Raw genomic sequence first — 17,378 nt, 5'->3', positions numbered from 1 at the left:
GGGATGTCCCTGAATGGAGGCCTAGAGAGGCCATTGTGTGAAGCTGTGAGTTGAAGCCTAGATTTCCTTGGAGACCTCAGGATGTTGGAGACGCCAGAGCCATGGGACACCTGCCAAGGAAAGCTGTTGAGAGGGAGTGGGACCAGCCCAGGAGAAAGAAGTGTGTTGTAGTCAACAAAGCTGAAAGGTGTTGGAGATCTGAATAGTGTTTTGACATCAGGCATGGAGATACAGAGTTTGGAGTTTGCCGAGCTGGTTTTTTGGTCTTTCTTTGGTTCAGTATTTCCTCACTATGCTCCCTTCCCTATATTTTGTAATGGTAATGTATGTTGGAATTATGTGATCTGTTTTTTTGGGGGGGTTGATTTTATAGGAGACTACTTACTGTTAAAAAGATTTTATGACTCTCAGACTTTGAACTTTATTTAGACTTTTAATTAAGTTTGAGACTGTTACAGATTATGAATATTTTTGAAGTTGGACTAAAGGAATTTTTTTTTTGCCTTATGATATGGCTGTAAGTCTTTGTGGGCTAGGGAATGGTAGTTGGAAAGAAAATGGCCCCCAAAGGGAGTGGTAATATTAGAAGGTATGGTCTTGTTGGAGTAGGTGTGGCCTTGTTGGAATGAGTGTGTCACCCTGGAGGTGGGCTTGAGGTCTCATATATGTTCATATATGCCCAGTGAGAAAGTCCACTCTTCTTGCCTGCTTATCAAGATGCAGCTGGTACCATGTCTGCCTATACACTACCATGTCCCACCATGATAATAATGGACTGAACCTCTGAAAATGTAAGCCACTCCAAGTAAATATTTTTCCTTCATAAGAGTTGCCTTGTCATGGTGTCTTAAGTTTCTTACTCTATGTGTTCTCCCCCCCACATCTTTTTTCCACTTTGTAATTTTTCCATTGGAACCCTGGTTAATCTGTTTGTTAGAATTTCCCCCAGTCAAGATCCTGCTATTTTGACATTCATTATTGAGGACAATATTTTCTTGTACCCAAGCTGTAAAAGAAGACTAGAGCAGATTTAGGTGTTATCCTGCTGGAGACCCTAGGGAGGGTGTTTGGCACATAACATGTTAATCTTTTGTGATGGTAGCAGTAAGAAATGATGCATCTTACTCACTGCATGTTATGGAATGATGGTATTCTATCCCTTCTGTATTAGTTCAGAATCTTCCAAGAGCCTTTTAATATTTGGTTTTATAGAATATTGAAGTTTTCAGAAAGGCTGGATAAATCCTCAATCAAAATCTTTACTTGTAGCCGGGCGTTGGTGGCGCACGCCTTTAATCCCAGCACTCGGGAGGCAGAGGCAGGCAGATCTCTATGAGTTCGAGACCAGCCTGGACTACCAAGCGAGTTCCAGGACAGCCTCCAAAGCCACAGAGAAACCCTGTCTCGAAAAACCAAACAAAAAAAAAATCTTTACTTGTTTCTTTAAAAGATTATTGGGTTCCCTAGCATTCTCTAAAGGTGGTTCATCTAGATTTATATATAGATTATGTATATATACATACATATATGCATAAAAGACCAACATTATTAATATATCTATATATTATGAATTCATGGATTGAAAAATATTTGGTGAATTTCAAACTGCTATAATTAATATCATTATTAAAGGTCAAACTGACCCCTTTTGGCCTGTGGAAGACACTTCAAGCTGGCTTCTGACATTGTTTTTAGTATATTTATATTCTGTGTGTATGTTTGGATGAGTATATTTTTACATGCAGGTAAGAACACTGTACCCACACAAAGAGGCCAGAAGAGAGTGTCTGTGTTATTCTCTATCCCTCTGAGTATTGCTTTGAGACAGGGTTTCATGTTGAACACAGGGATCCCAATTTCAGCTTGGATGGAAGCCACATGCCCCTGGAATCCTCCTGTCTCCACTCTCCTGAGACCTGGAGCTATGAAAGGAGTTATGGTGACCCTGGACTTGTTAGCTGAGGGCTATGATCTGAACTCTGCTCCTTATGATTGTTGAGCAAGCATTCTTAACTGCTGAGCCATCCCTACAGCCTCCCCATTCTGACTTCTTTTGAAATGACCCCAGAATGTTTGCACAGCTCTGTCTTCTATGAAATATTCTTAGCTTATCCTGGATATTTTCTGCTGGGGTCAGTTATTTTTCTAAGAAGCTCTAGGTTTCATTTACTGAAAAATTTTATTTCAAATTCATGGTCTGTGCCCCGGGGATATTTATTATCAGTAAGTTATTGTTTGTAAGCCCTTTGTGGGAATACAACTAGTATACATCAGACAAGTTAGATAATAACAGTCAAAAGTTAAACTATTTTAGGATATTGATTTACTTTCTTTTTAAATCCATACATAGAATCCCATTTCTTTCTTTTTCTTTTTCATTTATTCTTCTATCATATATCACAGCTGTAGTTTCCCCTTCCTCCTTTCATCCTAGTCTCCCCAGATCCACTCCTCCTCCTTTCCTTTCAGAAAAGGGTGTGTCTCCTAGGGATATCAATCCAACATGGCATATCAAATTATAATAAGACTGGGAATAGGCAAACCCAGTTGGAGGAAAAGGGTCCCAAAAGCAGATAAAAGAGTCAGAGACAGCCTCTGCTCCCACTGTTAGTAATCCCACAAGAGGGGCAAGCTAACCAACCACAGCATACATGCAGAGAACCTAGGTTAGACCCATGCAGGCTTCCTGATTGAAGGTTCAGTTTCTATGAGCCCTATGAGCCCTGGTTAGTTAATTCTGTGTTTTCTTGTGGTGTCCTTGACCCCTATGGTGCCTACAATCTTTCCTTGACCTCTCTGCAGGATTCCCTAGGCACCACCTAAGGATTGGCTGAGGGTCTCTGCATCTATTTCCATTAGTTCTGGATGAAGCCTCTCTGAAGACAACCGTGCTGGTATCATTAGGAATCACTTCATTGACCCGACACCCCCAGTCTGGTTTAGTTCTATCCTAGGTCTTTGGGCCATCCAGCCTCTGGTACTTGGCAATCCAGGTGGTGTCAGATGTGGACTCCCTCCCCTGGGCTGAGCCTTAAGTTGGACCAGTCACTGGTTAGCCACTGCCACAAGTTCTGTGCCACCATTATCACAGCAATTTGAAGGCAGGACAAATTGTAGGTTGAAGGTTTTGAAGCTGAGTTGGTGTCCCAATTCCTCCATGGAAATCTTACCTGGTCACAGGAGGTGGCTGGTTCAGGTTCCATGTCCCCCACTACTAGGAGTCTTCAATAGGGTCACTGTCATAGATTCCAGGGAGTTTCCAGTACACTAGGTTTTGACACCACCCTCAAATGCACTCTAATTCCAGTCATTTCTCCTAGCTCTCTCTCTCTCTCTCTCTCTCTCTCTCTCTCTCTCTCTCTCTCTCTCTCTCTCTCTCTCTCTCTCTCTCTCTCTCTCACTCTCTGTCTCTCTCTCTCCCAATACCACCTGACTCCTCCCCCCCCCCCCCCCGTTCCTATCCCCCACAGTCTTCCCTCAGCCCTTACTGTTTCTCCTGTACAGGGTGATCCATAAGTCCTCTCCTGAGCCCTCCTTGTTACTTAGCCTCTTTAGGTCTGGGGATTGAAGCACATAGAATCCCATTTCTCTTTCTTTTTTTATTTTTTGTTGGTTTGTTTGTATTTGTTGTTTGTTTTTTTCAAGACAGGGTTTCTCTGTGTAGCCCTGGCTGTCCTCAAACTCACTCACTCTGTAGACCAGGCTGGCCTTGAACTTAGAACTCAGAGATCTGCCTGCCTCTGCCTCTGCTCTTGAACGCTGGGATTAAAGACATGCACCAACACCATCCATGGAATTCCATTTCTTAAAGTTGCAGTAAGTGATAAAATTATATGATCCCGTATCTACATTCTGAATTTTGTTGTGCATATAACAGATTGATGCTAATACTATCATTAACATGGGTACTAAAATTTCTTTTAAAATTCTATATACTGTATTCCCACTTGCTGTGTAGACCATCTATATTTTCAGGTAATAAGGGGTTAGTCTACTCTTCACTTCTTGTCAGTAGGTCTTGGAAATCAGTTTTATGCCATCATCTCCCCCCAAAACTTGGCTGTTGGAAGCTCATTCTGTACAGATTCTTTAGCACTGCTTGCAAAAATTTCCCAAGTTCTTGGATGACAGTAACATTTTTTATTTCTTTCTTTCTCTCTTGGTGTGTGTGTGTGTGTGTGTGTGTGTGTGTGTGTGTGTGTAGAGAGAGAGAGAGAGAGAGAGAGAGAGAGAGAGAGAGAGAGAGAGAGAGAGAGAGAGAAAGAGAGTTCCAGTATTTTGTTTGAATATCTTATTTTATTCCGGTCTCAGGGGTTACTGTGGAACAGAACAGAATGACAGTTTCCATTCTCCTATAAATCAAATGCTATTTTTTCCAAACTATCCAGAGACTCAAATAATTTATTTTCCCCACTGTTCAAAGATACACCCTCTCCTCCCGAATGTTTCTTTGTGCTGGTTTTTCTGAGTCAGTATTTTCAGTATTTATTATACTATCCCAACATCTAGTTTTAAATCATTTTATTATTAGCATTATTATTTAGTAAAGTTTTCTTGATTTATGTTTGGGGTATTTGTTCTTTTGGTTTGACTTTTTTCTCCTGCAATTCTGATCATTTCCAACACCTTCCATTCTTACCTCATTGTCTTTTTTTCAGTATCTGTTACTTTCTCTCGAATGCTCTATCCTTACAAAAAAATTTATTTTTGTATACATTTTTTTTGACCAGGGCTTGGCGGCACAAGTCTGTAACTCCAGTAACTCCATCCTCTTGGGAGGCAGGCAGAAGCAGAACAGCAAATTCAAGGCCTTTCTGGGCTACTGAGTGAGTTGGAGGCCAGCCTGAGCAAGACCCTGTCTTAAAACAGTACAAAAGGTGTTGAGAAATTGCTCAGAGGTTCAGCACCCACCTCACATTTGAGTACTCTGACTTCAGTGTACTTTCCACAGTTCTGAGATATATGATTTTTCGTTCTTGTTTTCACATTATTCTCCACTTACCTAGGATCATTTATCTTTAAAATTTTTCCTGAGTTCTATCACTTCTTTCTTTTTGGGGTTGCCAACCAGCTCAGGAATCAAGACACGGAGACTTCTTGTTATGCATGCTAGGCCTTATCTTATGCTCACTTTTTGCTAGTTCTTAAAACATAATCTAACCTATTTCTCTATATCTACCTTTTGCCTTGGAACTACTTTCTTTCCTCCTGTATATCTTGCTTTCACTGCTTCTCCATGGCTGGCTAGCAGCTGACTGGCTTCTGGTCCCTGGCATGTTCCTTTCTTTTCTCCTGCATTCTCTTTTATATTGTTAACAAAGGCAGCATAAACAAATGTAACACATCTTTGCCTAGTTAAAATAATTTTCCACAACATTATGCCTACGGTTTTGTAATTAAAATTCTTTACATATATCAAGCTTTTCATTTCTTTGATCTTGTTTATAATAATAGATCACTGACAGGAAAAGACACTGCCAAGCACCAAGACCAGATAGAGCTCAATCCCCGGCACCTATGAGATGGAAGGAGAGACTGATTCCAACAGGTTGTCCTATGACCTCCACCTTATGCTGTGAACTCATGCCCACTCCATCCCCACATAAGCAAATGTAAAAGCTGTTTTTAATTAAAATAACAGCTCATTATGTTGTTGTGCCCTCATAATCTGTAGCAATGTTTTCCTGATGTACTTTCCTTTTGATGAATTTGTATGGATTTTGCCTTCAGAATTTACTGCAGCTAATTTTCACGCATTACTTATTTTTTTTTGTTTGCAATCAGACAAGGTTTAGAAAAAGTTTGCCAACTTCACAGAGCCTAGTCTTAGTTTTTATGAAGTGTTGAGAAACTCAGCAATGTTTGGGGGTGGGGCTTCCCTTCCTAAATGAGCACATGGAAGTATGGCTACTGCTACCAAGAAGGTAAAATGTAAATTTGTAAACACTCTTTAGATATTTCAATTAGAATTTAAGTAGCTACATGCAGTTAGTGCCCACCAAACCGGATACTATTTTATTCATTGTCTGTTTCCTAGTGCTCACTGTTGACCTCTCAGGAAGCAGTTTTCTATTATGGATCTTTACTAAGGAGGGAGAGAGAGAGAGGTAGATAGGGGAGAGAGGGAGATGAGGGAGAGAGATGAGGGATGGAGAGAGGGAGGGAGATGAGGGATAGAGGAAGAGAGGGAGGAAGGGAGGGAGGGAGTCCTGAGTCCTAGTTATTAGTTTGGAGATAGTGCAAGGGCTAGATGCCCTCAACCCCTTGAAATTTCAGCTGCCTAGAAAAACAAAAGAAAAACAACAAAAAACAAAGAAGCAAAAAAAAAAACTGTCCTGAAATTCTTCATGACATAAGACCAGAGAACATCCCAGCTACCCTGTCTACCAGCCACTATTCCATTATTTCTTCCCTTCCCCACAGCAGAACTGTTTATACATGCCAATGCCTCTTGATGTCTTGGCCTCATCTCTTGAGTTTTGCTGTTTATGAAATAATTTCTTACCTGATTTTACTACATGTCGCCCTTGGACTTTTGGTAACTAGCTGATCAGTTTTTACACTGGGTTCATCAGTGTACATTTTCAAATACAGTAAATATTACACTGTTACTGGCTTGTCTTCCTCAAATCCTTTAGATCATGTGTTATTGACATAAGGTTTTTCCATTAAGGAATATATCATATACATCATGGGATATGTTTTTAAAGGAAGAAAGACCGTTGACTCACCCACCAAAGACAAATCACTCCTGACATTTTATATAGTTCTTTTGTGACTCTTCTCTGTGAGTGTTACTTTTTTTTTTCATGGTTGTGAAACTATTGGATAAACAATTCCATGTTCCCCTTGTTTCTATGATGTAACTGTTACAAAAATCCCCAACTACCATAGTTTCATAGCTGTGCTAAATCTATTTACTATGTGGTTCATCCATTACTGGCTAGTCAAGCTCCAGTGTTTAGGCAGTTTAAAAAGCATTCAACATGACTGTTCTGAGATATATTGGAACCTGTTTTCTATTGAAGTATGTCTCCTATAGGACAGCCTGGAATGTATCCAAGCTGCTAATGAGCAATAATAGCCATAGCAGGCTCACAGAGACATTCCTGTGACAAATGTCAAGCAATGATTAACTTCAATGTGGAGGCGTATGCAGTCCATGTTAACAATTGAGGAAAAAGATGTAGTCATCATTATCTTGAAATCTCACCTCATTTAATTCCAACAACTTTCTAACCATTCTTTATTGTATTTACAGTGTGTTTAATATGTGTATGATTATATGTACACGTGGGCAGAGTAGCTGTGAGAAGGTGCTGGAACCAAACTCAGGTCCCCTGAAGAGCAGCAAGTGCTCTCAATCACCGGTCCATCTTTCCAGCCCCATAGGCATATATTTTTGTGCATGTAGACCTGTGCACGCATCATCTGCATCTGTAACTCCACACCTTTCTGTTGGTTACTAGACCCAGATACCACTGGCCTTGCAAATTTGGTACATATAAAATTGAACTTCTTGGCTTTCTCAATCTTGCTTCCTTGTCTTCCTCTGTTTTATACAGAAGGAAGGTGTTTGATCACTATATCTGCAACACAGCACAGTCCTAAGATGTGAAAAGGAGTCCTAACAGATTTCTTGTCCCCCTAAGTCCAAAATAACCTCCTCTTTAACATCACTGGCAGATCTGTCCAACTCTCCGACGTCACTGCTGCCTCATTTGAGTCTTATACCAGTTCCTGTAGAATGTAGCTGGGATGATTTTATTAACTTTCCCTTCCACTGCTTCGCGTTTGGAGGTGTTCGGGAAATTCTCAACCATTCCTTTCTGTGAGGTCTGTCCTATCTTTTAGTTTGAGCTTCAATTTGTGTGTCCAGCGGAGTCCTCTCCACTAGCATTGGACCAAGCTGATTGGATCAGAGGTCCAAGTTGAGATAACAAGAGTCTTTCTGTTGCCTGGTTTGGAAACCCATTCTGGGTTTTTTGTTTAAACTGAGATGATATCCATCTGTGAGCCGAGGCTGCCTTCTTAGATGTCGGGATGTACAGAGGACAGCTTTAGTAGTAAACGAAGCAAAGCTGATGCAGGAAAAGCAGAGATGAGAGTCCATATGCCCCTGGAGAAGAGCAGTGCTTTTGATTCCTGAGGTCACATAGTGTCTGCATCTGCTTACTGCCAGACATATTTAGCTGTTGAGTTTTGTAACAAACACGTCTCCTGATAATATAATACCATCTTGTTATTTAGTTAACAAACTAGCTCACCCGGATTTCTGTTACTTGCAATCAAAAAGAGGTTTAATTACAACATAAGCTCCAGCCAAACAAAATCCTAGCATGGGACAGTGGGGAGGAGCATTCCACCACTAGCTGAGGAACTATTGGATTTGATAAACTTCTTGGAGAGGAAAAGTCAGTTATCTTTAATGAGCTGATACCTCACCAGAGGCTGAAATGAGATAACCCACTAAGTTTAAGTGGAAAAATACTACATTTGCCTTACATATAGAACACACTCCCCTCTCTTTGTGTGTGTGTGTCTGTCTGTCTCTCTGTCTCTCTCTCTCTCTGTTTGTGTGTATGTGTGTGTGTAAAATCTAAAATATCTGTTTATTTTTTTAAGCACAGACTTTCAAATCCCAGTATACTGACCTCTCTATTTGACTGATATCTCCTCTGCCAGAGGTCATGTGTTTGGCTGATGTTCCATGAGTTTTGTGGTGGAGCCAAGTCAAACATTAACCACAGGACTTCAGTAGGCACAAAGGGAGCTAGGGTTAAATAACATCTGCCCCACAATTCACCAACAACACACTTCCCAGAAGCTACCCATGAGTGTTGTTAAGTGCCCGTCACACTCTATCCTTCTCCATAATTTCACATTCTAGCTAACCCTCCCTGAGTTTCCTTTATGAGTCGTATGGATTTGACTCGTTCACCTCTGTCTGTTCTTTGCCTACCTATTCATCTCCTTTCTGTGCTGGTCCTGGCTTACTGGTTGTCTTCCATATCTTCTATCTAACTTTCCCTTTAGCTGCTGTTGTCTCCACCCATGGCCTTTAATTAACCCAGGTAGGCTGCTAGCTTACCTAAGTCACTGTCCCAGCACAGGCTTTAACTCTTAACTTCCTGTTTGGTGCTTCACTTTGACGTCACAATTTCCACACCTTTCAGCTGTCCATCTCTGCAGTGACGAATGCACAGGTACACAAAACCCTGCCCTGTCCCATACATCTTTTTTTCCTGACTTCCACGGTACGATCATACTAGAGATGCTTGCCCTCTTGCAACCAACTTCATCCAAGCATCAAACCCTCCGGTTCTAGCTCCTTGACATCTCTGCTCTTTAACGCTTAAAAGAATTGATTATGGACTCCCCTAACATTGACCTACCTCATTTTATTTTCTATAAATCATCTGCAAATGATTTACAATGGTCTGGAGTCAGCCGGACGGAAAAGCTCGGTTAGGAGTGAATTCCAGTGCCCTCCTTGCTAATGCTACCCACCCAAAGCAATACTTCAAGGGCTTGCAAGAAAAAGAAGAAAGACAAATTTTGATGGTTAAAAACAAAACGAAAAACTAACACTTCCATATTGTTTTTCTTGGTGTCATCTTGGCTATTTCACACAAAAAGGGGTCCAAGTTTATGTCATAACATTTGCTTAATGCCTTATTTTAAACTGATTTACTGGACATCTGTTAAGCTTTCTGGAAAAGCAGAAATGTTATCAATGCTAGACCCCACCAGAGTGCATTAGCACTTACAAGAGGCAGACTTTGCAGACCACATCTACCAGGTGGTTTGGGAGAATGATTTAGAATGCCTTACTTTGATTGAATACAATGAAAAAAAATGATCACAGTCTATTTTTAGTCATTCCATTGATTGCATATGGAAACCTACTTCTACTAACCCAGTGCTCTGCTAAGCACGATTATTAACAAGTTATCAAGAAAAGCAAGGTGTACAAGGTGTTAGCTAAAGTCAATTTTGAAGTGTTTTAATTGCCAAATTTCCAGAGGTAAAATGAAATGACATCTGGACCCAAGTACCTGCATGCTGTGGGGATTTTATATTTGCTATTGAATATATATTTAGAGAGACAAATACACATGTGTAATGTAGATGCCAGATTAGGGAGTTGTCTGACACCTAGCCATTAACACTTACAACTGTGAGTGGAAACTGAAGGAATTTGCTTGGAGAGATGGTCAGTTGTTAGGGGCTCTTGCTGCTCTTGCAGAGGACCTGGTTTCAGTTCCCAAAGCCCAAGGCAGGAAGCTCACAACTGCCTGTAATTCCAACCCCAGGAGACCCTACCCTTCTTCTGGACTGAATCTGCACTCACAAGTGCACGTGCTCACACAAGCACATAATAAAATTTTTTTCCCGGAAGCAAACGCTTATTTGCCTAAATGCAAACGCTTCTTTCCCTCCATATCCTGGAGAAGTTTCTGTGACTGAAGCAGGAGCTCTGTTTTCAACATGCTAAGGCATTTGGCAGGTACCTCTGCTTTGGCGCCTTCAGTTCGTTCCCTGCAAAATGTGGGAAGTGAATGAATCCCTAGACGGACGCCCCCTCCGCCATTCCCACCTCGTCTCTCTGAGTTGAGGGTCTTCATTGCAATTGCTCTTAAATTATGGTATGAAACGGACTGGGTTCTGGTGGCCCAGGCTTGTGTGAGGCTGGTGTTGGAAACACTGGAAGCAAGAGCCAAGAACTCGCCCTTTTACACTTAGCAGTCACAAAAGGCAAGTTTCTGTTTTCCCGAACAAATACTCCACTTACTTCTGCAGAAGTTCGTGTGAGCCTCAGTTGCTCACAAAACAATATAGCAGTCTTCGTCAGCATGAAAGACGTCAGAGAAGATTCTTTGGCCGTGTTCCGGACTCTGGAGCACTTGGGGATGCGGACATCTCCAGAATTCAACAGTGAAATCAGGCTTGAGGTTCATCCCTGGATTGCCTAAGGAGCTCCATGGCTCCTCTTTGCTCTCAAAATCAGCCAAGAAGTTGGTATTGGGAGGACCACTCCTCTTGACCTGAATCAAAACTTCCGGCGACACACAAACACAACTTACGCAAATGGAAAGGTCTGGGCCTGGTCTTCAGCAGGACGCATGCCTGCCACACCCACCCTGGGGCTAGGCTTTGGAGAAACTGAGTCCGCGGACACCGGGCAACTCCGCGGGGCCCCGCCCCCTCGCGGCCCCGCCCCTCACCTTGCTAGCGCCGTGCCCCGGCCTCGAAGGTGCGTGCGGCGCGCGCTGATTGGCGGCTTCCCGGCGCTGCCCCGCTGCCATTGGCTACGAGGGCCTCTTTGTTCCAGGTCCCAGCCGCAGCCGAACCGGGCTGCGGAAGTTCGAGGGCGCGGGGGTGGGTGGAGTGGCTGCGGCGTCGGCGCCCGAGTGAGTCCCCGCAGCGGAGATCGCGGACGCGGGACCGAGCCCCTCCGACGCCCAGCATGGACCTGGAAACCAAAATGAAGAAGGTGAGTGGCGCGGGCGCGGTCGCTTCACCTGAGCGCGGGGAGCTGCTGGCCCCGTGTTCCCGGGGTCGCAGACGGTAGGCGCGGGGAGGGGACGGCTTCTCCGCGGACCCGAACCCATGAGTGGCTGTCGCCGTGGAGCGGGACCCTGACACCCGCTGTCGCTGCGCCTGAAACTCCGGCAAACCTTTCCGCCACGCCTCCCCCAGAGCCCCAGGGTGAGGTCTGGGCGCTGGAGTCTGACACCGCTTCCTGTCTGGAGAGCCGAAGTGGCTCCGCGAGGTGGCTTTGACAGCCCCGACCTCCTCCTCCCCCGCAAGCCCGGCTGCCCCGGGGCTCTCTAAAGTGGCTGCTGACTAGTGACACTTCCTTCACACCCGCGCCTGCTGATAACTTCTGAAGTGATGACTTTGGGGATCGGGGGGAGTGCGTGTGCTTCACTGATGGCCTGGGTGCCAAAATACGGTCTCCTTCTTGCGGAGTCGGTTCTCGACACGTTTGGCGGCCAGCCGCAGACAGCGGTCCTTGCACGGTGCTGGGGAACACCCTCATGACTGTTGCTGGTATCCAGGCTAATAGCCCTACCTGAGGAGCTCCGGGATTATGGGCGGGGGAGGGGGGGTCTCTCAGGTCGCCTGGGAGAATGGGGGTGGGGACCAGACTATGACTCAAAAGAACGCTGACGTCACGTTCTAGTGTAACATTCGACCTTAAAGGTCTTGTTCCTGGGAATTGCGCCTGTGTACTTGGAAGTACATTTAAGTTAGTGGTCATTTATCAAATAGGGAAGGAAGCTATGCAGAGTATGAAAGAAAAGTTGGGAAAACTTTCTCCCCTTCGTACCTTACAGTTGCCGGTTCATCTTATAAAGGGGAATTTCTATTTTGTGCCCAGAATTGAAATCTTAAGATTGTATGCAAATATGAAGTATGAGGGTAGGAAGCGGTTGGCCAATGAAAATTTTGGACCTAGGAAACACTTCCTTAGTCCCTACTGATTAAAATCAGCACCCAGAGGGGAAGTCAAGAATATGAAATATGTTTTTGTCTCTTCCTGTCTGGTAGTTACTCTCTTAACATTTTTGCTGGTTAGCCATGCTTCCTACTTAGAAAACATTTGATGAACTGTGAAGTATTCTGCTGGTGAACACTGAACTCTTTGAGTTTTAATGTAAGAACTACATTTGTCTCAAATGGGGTGTGTTTTTGGTTAGAAATACTGATTTGAAAACTAGTCTGTAAAAGTGGGAATTCCTTGAGAGGAGGAAGGGATGAGCAGGCAAATCAGAGGCTTCCTAGGCTAGTGACTCTGCTGTGTGTAATGCTGCCCTGGTATATGTTTGCCAGACCCCACAGGACATAAGAAACTAGAAGTGAACCCTAATGTGGAGTCTGAACTTGGGCAATAGTGACATGCCAGTGTGTCTCCTAAGTGGCCATTTCTGAAGCACAAGGCTGAGGAGGAGGAGGTGGCCTGCACATGTGGACACAGAGACCACTGCAGAAGTGTGCTCCTGCTCAGTTTTGCTGTGAACAAAAATACTAGCTTTTAAAGTATTCTATTTAAAAAAAACCTCTTTGAGACAATAATTCTCACAGGAAAAGTCCAAAGTTAACAAGTATTTCTGCTTGCAAGGGAGTAGAAAAATGCAGATATTCATAAGCACTTTCCTGACGTCTGGGGTATAATAAATAATTCGTTTGAAATGTGGCATAGCTGCCCTCCTCCATCCTCCCTTTTCCTTTAAAAGGATGTCTTTCCAACCAAGTGCCTTAGCCATCTCTGGGAGCTTACTCCTTCCCATTCCATGTCAAGAAGAAAGATTTAAAGAAAATGCAATAACATCAATAAATCCTGTTTTATGATGCTGTCACTCTGGGAGATGCTCAGAGGGCCTCTGTCAGTAGATGATAAAGACACCCCAACAGTGTCCCATTTGACTGCCAGCCATGTCCTAACCTAATTTTTGAATGGATTAGATAAAAGATTGCTAGTGAAAAACACTTTGAGATTCTGGGAGTCCATTTTACACTTTAAGAAATCTCAAAAGAAACATGTGTTTAGGAATTGTTTTATTTAGAAGTTGCTTTCTAGCACATCTAAAGAAATAGTGTAAGATTCTCTGACTCATCTTCAAGGCTTCTCACCTCATTGTCACATCTAGATAACTGTCCCATCGTCCTAGGTTACACAAGAAAAGCCATAATTTGAATGTACCTTCAAAACAAAGGCAGTTTGGAAACGGAAATATACAAACATTTAAATAAAAACCAACTTGTAGCTTAGAAGTGTGGTATTTTTTTCCTTTCCAAAGCCCCTTGCATTTCATTGTTGACTCCAAAAGGAATTTTCCCCAGGCAGATGGAAAAGGTTATTTCCCATTAACATTTCCTGTAAAAAAAATTAAAGAGAAAAGTCTTTACCTTTCAGTGACCTAGGTGAGTTATACTAGTTTAAGAGTTTTGGTTTATAAAATGAGCGATTTCTCCATGAACCTGCCCTTGGGTTGATTAGCAGTTCATTAGACATCACTATCCCAGGCTCTCTGGGTTTCATAATTGCTGTTTTGCTGTATTTTGTTTTGTTTGAAGCAAGTGAGCTGTTGCTAGGTTGAGGAAGCTGGTTTGTCTACACAGAGTTTTGTTTTAACAATATTTTAGATGAGAATTTGACTTTTATGTTCACACCCTGCCCTCTGAAGCCCTCAGCTGGACCAAGTCCATCCCTGCGTCTTGCATCCCTTTTACTCTGTGTAAGTAAAAATCTGTGTCTGATTGCAAAAGTAAACAATGGCTCTGAGAGGTAGAAACAGCCTCATTTTCATGGTAAATTATGGCCCATCACCAGCTGTTTTCCTTTGGACTTGCTCTCTCTTGGAGAAAAATCAACTTTTATTCTTCAAAATATACCAAAGAGAAAGACTCCAGCAACTTCCGGTATACCACCTAGAATTGTTTGCCTGGGTTTAATTTTACTGCATTTTGTAAACCTCATTTTTAAAATCTATCATAATATCTCACATACTTTTCTTGAAACTTTTTGTTTCTTTAACTTTACTTTAAAAAAAATAAAATACATATTAGATATGGAAGACCACAAACAACAAAAAAAAGTCCCTGTCTGCATTCAGGTTTGTTTAAAAAGCTTTAGTTGTTATCCAAAAGTAGATAGTAAGTCCAAGTGACAGGAGCTGGAAAAGCTTCAGAACCACAGAGATTTTTGCATTGGAAATGAGAATTAGCCTTTTCTCACAGGTAGCCCCTAGTTAAGTGAAGAAAGCAAGTGTGTGGGAATCTGGGTCCTGAAATCTAGTTAGCTTCTCTGCATGAAGTCTTTCTTGGTATAGGAAACTGTTGAGAAAAAAAAAACTACAACTCTCAAAAGGAAGAGAGAGCAAGAGAAAGGAAGGAAGGGAGGGAGGGAGGGAGGGGCAAGAAAGGATGAGAAAGAAAAAAACAAAGAGAAAGAAAATGAGAAAGAGTGAGTTTATTCTGGAGCCATTGTGAGTGACCATGACTCAGGAATACAGATAGACGTTACCCTATATTCCATGTTCCAACATGGAAGCAGTTTCACGACATTTTATATCTTTATAGTACAAAGAAAGTCATAAGTGAAGGCAAGTTTAAAATACATCAGAGATGCAATCATATCAAGATGGGGGAGGTTTTCTGTAGGCCCAAGATGCAAGATGCTGTCTGATGACATCATGTTGAGAGGTTTTTTTCTAGGCCCAAGATGCAAGATGCTGTCTGATGACATGCTTAGCTTTTGAGTTGGTAGAAGCTAGTCATCTGCTAAGTTAATTGATTCCTAATGGTTTAGGTCTATTGTTAGTTCAGACTCAGATGGGCTGGGAATGACTGTTGGAGAGGACTAGAACTAGCCCAAGGTGAGGTAATTAGCTTCGGGGCCTCCCACATTCCATTCCACTGTACTCATAGCTCAAGAGTACAGTGTATCATGGGGGAAGAGTCAATGTATGTGGGGCTTGATGGAGTTGGTTATAGCAAATCCACAGTCGGGACACAGAGAGCTATGATACACATTGCTGCTCAGCTCCTCTTTTCCGTATATGCAGTCTAAATACAAGCGTAGGGAAATGGTGCTACCTTCCTACCTTAATGGACCAAACAAAGATGATCACCTGATGGCATGCTAAGAGGCCAATCTCCCAAGTGATTTTAGATCCCGTTAAGCAGACAGTGAACGCTCATAGTCACAACGATGCATACCCTACTGAATAACATTGTTTATGCAATGTTCGTATTCCAAGTTCAATACTAAATCTTATGCATTCTCCAAGGTCTGTCTTATTGTAACTAATCCACCTCTCCTAGGAACCCCCCTCCCATTTTCCTACCTACACAGAAAATCGTTGACTCTAAATTCCCAAGGCGTGTTTCTGTAACTCTTAAAAATAGTCAGTCTGTAGCTTGCAAATGCATTTGTAGCTTTACCTTTTCACCTAGATTTTAAGCTTGAGAAATAAATTTAGATTTTATAAAACTTGACTACTCTGATTGTTGTTCAAAACATCCTATGGGGGCCATAGTCCCATTTTGAAGACTGAGAAACCTCAATTCAGATTACTTAGTCTGAAAATGAAGAACCTTGCTATGAACTTGAGCCATCATCTTAGAATTCATGTTCCTTTTATCATTCCACCTACCTTTTGAGTCTTCTATCACCCAGCTTATTCACCATATTGAAAGTACCTATATCATACAAGTAAAGTATGATTCATTTGGACAATCTTACTTGCTTATTTAAGGAAACTATATTTGTCTGGGCAATGGTGGCACATGCCTTTAATCCCAGCAATTGGGAGGCAGAGGGCAGGAGGAACTCTGGGTTTGAGGTCAGCCTAGTCTTCAGAGCCAGTTCCAGGACAGCCAGGCCTATACAAAGAAACCCTGTCTCTCGGAAAAAAACAAAAAATAAATTATATTTGAAGAAGTGATTTCCATACCAATAAAATTACCAACTAACCGACTGGTTTTCAGGTTGTATGCTAAAGTCATGTTGGATGCATACCCATTAGTTGCCAGATAAAAGTCTACAGAACTAAAAGGCTCATGAAAAGGAATTTCTGGAAGACTTTTACAAGTAAAGAAACTCTAATAGCATACCTCATCATATCTTCTAGAATTCTCCCAACTTCTCAGTTTGTGTTGGGAGCTAAGAGTCATGCTCTCTTGTCTGTAATCACCATGACTCTGAGCAGCAGCAAGCCTGTTATGGGATAGGATGTCAGCCACAGCTTCTGGATCTGCAGGGGTCCTGGTGAGCTCTAGACGTGCTCTGTCTTCTGAGCTAGCTTCATATGTGGTAGAAGTGTCCATACTCTGTGGTTAGGAAACACATTTTCTTATGGCAAATGCTCCAAGTTCCACTGGTGTAGTAGACCAGATGGTTAACAGCAGAGCAGAAAACAAACAAACAAACAAAAAATACCTCCTTATGCTGAGGAAGCTATAAATGTTCATTTCCCTCCTGCTTACAGAATCTTTTGTTAAAAAGCAGTGAGAAACACCAGAATGCTGAGCAGGTTTTTGAACTTGTTATGGAGATATTCAGAATGGAATTAATATAGATGGCCATCCCTGTTTGGGAAAGGGTTACTTAGTAGGGCTTTCTTAGTGCTACTCTGTGTTCTTTCTCTAAGAATTAGAATAGTGCTTGACGACTCATATGTTCAAGGCATATAGGAAACTCATTTTTATAATATGGTGAAATGTCCACAGAAATTATATGGGTTGTGATTAAGGAAACCTCCAAAAACACAAAAATAGAGAAACAATATTTATCAAATTTAAAACAGGTTGCAAAACAGAATTTGCAAGATTTTAAAGAAAAACAGTGTTGCTGGTCTTGAAATAAA

At 42.2% G+C, this 17,378-nt stretch overlaps 1 protein-coding gene and 1 long non-coding RNA gene across 2 annotated transcripts in view; one reads left to right on the top strand and one right to left on the bottom strand.

The window, feature by feature from the left end:
- Positions 1–7,196: 7,196 nt before the first annotated feature.
- On the bottom strand, positions 7,197–11,228 carry LOC110342918. The gene is made up of 2 exons (XR_005869710.1): positions 10,796–11,228; positions 7,197–10,542 (listed from the first exon to the last, which is right to left on the bottom strand). It is a non-coding gene; the product is annotated as an uncharacterized LOC110342918 (long non-coding RNA).
- A 113-nt stretch (positions 11,229–11,341) lies between these two features.
- The window catches only part of Tes (testin LIM domain protein), a 39,714-nt gene continuing 33,677 nt past the window's right edge, over positions 11,342–17,378 (top strand). Inside the window, exon 1 of the mRNA XM_005080937.4 lies at positions 11,342–11,497. Coding sequence (XP_005080994.1) covers positions 11,471–11,497 — 27 coding nt within the window. The 5' untranslated portion in view covers positions 11,342–11,470. The remainder of the gene's footprint in view (positions 11,498–17,378) is intronic.

The sequence above is a fragment of the Mesocricetus auratus genome, unplaced genomic scaffold, assembly GCF_017639785.1.
Source record: "Mesocricetus auratus isolate SY011 unplaced genomic scaffold, BCM_Maur_2.0 Super-Scaffold_100019, whole genome shotgun sequence".
Lineage (NCBI taxonomy): Eukaryota > Metazoa > Chordata > Mammalia > Rodentia > Cricetidae > Mesocricetus > Mesocricetus auratus.
Note: the sequence above shows the minus strand (reverse complement) of the source record. Positions and strands in the feature narration are given on the sequence as shown.